We start from the raw sequence: 4,445 nt of genomic DNA on the forward strand, positions 1-4,445 counted from the left end.
AGTTATGATCAATATATGATATCAAAACCTGAACATGTTAATGTGTCTTTCTCAGGATATCCAAAACAGCAAGCTGAGTGCCAGCATGAAGGCAAGACTTTCCTTCGATGGATCCACTCCCCAAAAGGAGGACCATCAAGTTCCCAAAGATCCGGAGAGCGTCGACAGCAACTCTCAAGGCGATTTGCTCTACGACGAATGATGGAAAAGGGCGAAGGCCCGCGCTTCTACCAAAATATTAAGAAGCGCGAGGCCGACCCCCTCGAAAAGTACGATGCCTTCCCCATCGGAATGTTTGAGGATGATGATGACGAGTCTCTTCACTTCCCTGAAGAAGAGACATTAGAAGTTGATGAAGTTCAGCTTAGATCAGGCCGTCAACTGCCTAGACCATCTCCTCAACAAAGAAATCCCCCAAATGTAACTCCGAGTGATGTAACTGACCATGTTCCCAATGTGTCGGTCAAATATGATGTAATCTCGCACTTGAAGAAAATACCAGCAATGTTGTCTGTGTATGATGCTTTGTGTCTCTCTTCTGATTTACGAAAAGCATTTATTACCGCACTTTCATTTCCTGAAGATTATAGGGTTGAGGTTTCACAAGCAGAAGTAAAATTAGCTCGAGCTCAAAGTATTACCTTCAGTGATGAGGATCTGTTATTAGGGAATACAAAACATAACAGGCCCCTTTTCATGCTTGGTGAAATTGACGATCTTCCTATTAATCGTATAATGATTGATGGTGGTTCAGCCATAAACTTGTTGCCCATGCGCACTCTCAAAAAGATTGGATATTCCAAAGGAGATTTATGTCACTCGAATGTTGTCATCCATGGCTTCAATCAATCAGGCCAAGAAGCATTGGGTACCATATGTCTAGTTTTAAAGTTTGAAAGTTTCACGACATATGTAAAGTTTTATGTGATTGATGCAGCAACCTCATATAATGCTCTCATTGGACGCCCATGGCTACATGAAAATAAAGTTATTCCATCTACTCTCCATCAATGCATCAAGTACAAAGATCCTTCAGGAGATATAATAAGGATTTTTGCGGATAAGAAGCCATTTACCACGGCGGAAACCTTCTATGCTGACGCAAAGTTCTATTTTGAGCATGTTGATAAAGTCTCAAAGCCGAAACCAACATTACCATTAGAGGAAAATATCCCCAAGATAGAAGTTGGCGAGACTACATCAAGCAAAAAGGTATATCGGTATATACCAAATAACCAAAGGAAGAAAGGCGATCCTATATTTCGCATCATAAATAAAAAGCCCTCTCAAAATAGAGGTACTTCATTTCCAACTCCCTTACCTCCTTTGGTGCAATATAACATTAAACAAGCCCAAAGTGAAAGAGACGTTAAAATAAAGGGGTCTACACAAATTACTTTGTTAAATAAAGATGATCAAACATTACCTATCTCTTTATATGACGACAAAATTCTTTACATTATGCAACAGATGGGATATGATATATCTACTGGCCCGTCTTTATGTGATGGCCGGGGGCAGCTCGCACCTTTCGAAAAGTTGTTGTCTCAGGCTCAACTCAATGCTCTACATCAAGATGAAGTGTTGAAAGAAGAGAAATATGGTTTAGGCTATGAAGTTAATATGACTTCCACTGAACCTCTCGATGCTACTGAAGCCTCTCCACAAATGGAAGACGGAAATCAACCAACTACTGATGAGTTGGAAGAAATTAATATTGGCACGGACGATGATCCCCGTCCAATCTTCATTAGCAAACGTTTATCCAAAGAAAGTAAGAAAGAATACCATAAATTTCTTTCTGCAAATAAAGATATATTTGCTTGGTCTTATGAAGAAATGCCAGGTTTAGATCCAATGGTGGCTGAACATAAATTGGCCGTCCGAAAGGATGTCACTCCGGTGAAGCAAGGACAAAGAAGATATCGTCCTGAACTTCTCCCGCAAATAGAAGCTGAGGTCGATAAACTCATTGCTGCCGGGTTTATTCGAGAAGTAAAATACCCGAAATGGGTGTCTAGTATTGTACCCGTTAAAAAGAAAAATGGGAAGATACGTGTGTGTGTTGATTTTAGAGATTTAAACAAAGCATGTCCAAAAGATGAGTTTCCAATTCCGATCTCTGAAATCCTTATTGACGCCACTATGGGGTATGAAATATTCTCCTTCATGGATGGCTTTTCTGGCTACAATCAAATAAAAATGTCGCCAGAAGATGAAGAGTTAACAGCATTTCGTACACCTAAAGGCATATTCTGTTATAAAGTCATGCCCTTTGGATTGAAAAATGCGGGTGCCACGTATCAACGGGCGATGGCCATTATTTTAGATGGCTTATTGTATGAAATCGTTGAGTGCTATATAGACGATATTGTGGTAAAGTCTAAGCGCGAGAAAGATCACTTAAAACACTTGGAAGAAGTGTTTACACGCCTTAGAAAGCACAAATTGAAAATGAATCCTATGAAGTGTGCCTTCGGGGTGTCCTCAGGGAAATTCCTGGGTTTCGTGGTCACTAAACATGGCGTTGAGATCGACCCTACTAAAATAAAGACAATTGTCGACATGCCTCGACCAACAAACTTGCACGAATTAAAGAGCCTCCAAGGCCATTTAGCGTATATTAGGAGATTCATCTCAAATTTATCCGGGAGGTGCAAGCCTTTCTCTCGGCTCATGAAGAAAGGAGTCCCGTTCCAATGGGATCAAGCATGTCAAAATGCTTTTGATGATATAAAGAAATATTTAACGAACCCTCCTGTGTTGTGCGCGCCAATTAAAGGGCGGCCACTAATCCTCTATACAGCAGCTATGCCAACTTCATTAGGCGCTTTATTAGCACAAACCAATGATGAAGGGAAAGAGGTCTCACTATATTACTTAAGCCGCACCCTGCTGGGGGCAGAGTGCAACTATCCGGATATAGAAAAAATATGCCTAGCACTTGTATTTGCAGCTCAAAAACTCCGTCATTACATGTTAGAACACACCGTGCATCTCGTATCGAGAGCTGATCCACTCCGACATATTTTAAGTAAAATGACATTATCAGGTAGATTGGCCAAGTGGGCGATGATCCTTTCACAATTTGATATTGTATTTGTGCCACAAAAAGCCGTTAAAGGTCAAGCTTTGGCTAATTTTCTAGCTGCACATCCTATACCTGACGACTTTCCCATCGACGATGATCTACCAGATGAGGAAGCCTTCACCACTACGGTATCTAATCCTACGTGGCAAATGTATTTTGATGGCGCTTGCCGAAAGTCGGGAGCAGGTGCAGGAGTTGTATTTGTCACACCTGATGAAGCGATATTCCCATATTCTTTCACACTCACTTCGGCGGTCTCAAATAATGCTGCTGAATATGAGGCGCTAATTATTGGGCTTGAGATAGCTCACAATATGGGCTTAAACACACTCTCTATATATGGAGACTCCCAATTAATAGTCAATCAATTGTTGGGAACATATACAGTAAAGAAAGAAGGGCTTGTACCTTATTTTAAGAAAGCAAAAGAACTAATGACTAGGTTTGCTGATTTGAAAATTCAGCATGTCGTAAGAAGCCAAAATGAGAAAGCCGATGCATTGGCAAGCTTAGCTGCCAGCATGTCAATAAATCCATGTCAAACTATGGACGTTCATGTGGAGGAGCGAAGAGTTCTTCCCGTACTTGCTGAGGAAGAGAATATATTATCTACTTCGGCCATGACTATAGATACGTGTGAAATCGAGATGGGTGATTGGAGAACACCTTTTCTGGATTATTTGCTCCATGGATATTTGCCCTTGGATTCTAGTCAAAGGTCTAGGATCCGAAAGAGGTCAATTAACTATACGTGTATAAATGATACACTCTATCGACGCTCTTGCGATGGCATTTTGCTACGTTGCCTTGCCGGTGGTGAAATAATTGAAGCTTTGAAAGAAGTTCACTCTGGAGTATGCGGCGCGCACCAATCTGGACCAAAGCTCCATTACCAATTAAAACATTTGGGTTATTATTGGCCTACAATGTTTGTTGATTCTATGGAATTCGCAAAGAAATGCCATGAATGTCAAATACATGGTAATTTTATACACCAACCCCATGAACCGTTACATCCAACCAACATGTCTTGGCCCTTTGAAATGTGGGGAATGGATGTAGTCGGGCCAATAAATCCCCCATCCTCTAAGGGGCACAGGTTTATCCTTGCCGCGACCGACTACTTCTCTAAGTGGGCGGAAGCCATAGCACTAAAAGAGGTTAAAGCAGAAAATGTGGAAAATTTTATAAGGACGAACCTTATATATCGGTTTGGGGTTCCAGCTCGAATCATATCCGATAATGGAACAAATTTTAAGAATCGGCAAATAGAGAAAATGTGTGCCAAATTCAAAATTAAGCACCATTTCTCTACTGGCTATAACCCATCTGCTAACGGTCAAGCGGAAGCATT

General features: G+C 41.0%; 1 protein-coding gene across 1 annotated transcript; it reads left to right on the top strand.

The window, feature by feature from the left end:
- Positions 1 to 201: 201 nt before the first annotated feature.
- Positions 202 to 3,815, top strand: LOC136492154 (uncharacterized). The gene is made up of 4 exons (XM_066488270.1): positions 202 to 1,212; positions 1,471 to 2,236; positions 3,053 to 3,219; positions 3,804 to 3,815. The coding sequence occupies exons 1-4, from the start codon at positions 202 to 204 to the stop codon at positions 3,813 to 3,815; spliced, it is 1,956 nt and encodes a 651-aa protein (XP_066344367.1).
- The last annotated feature ends 630 nt before the right edge of the window (positions 3,816 to 4,445 follow it).

The sequence above is a fragment of the Miscanthus floridulus genome, chromosome 11, assembly GCF_019320115.1.
Source record: "Miscanthus floridulus cultivar M001 chromosome 11, ASM1932011v1, whole genome shotgun sequence".
Taxonomy (NCBI): domain Eukaryota; kingdom Viridiplantae; phylum Streptophyta; class Magnoliopsida; order Poales; family Poaceae; genus Miscanthus; species Miscanthus floridulus.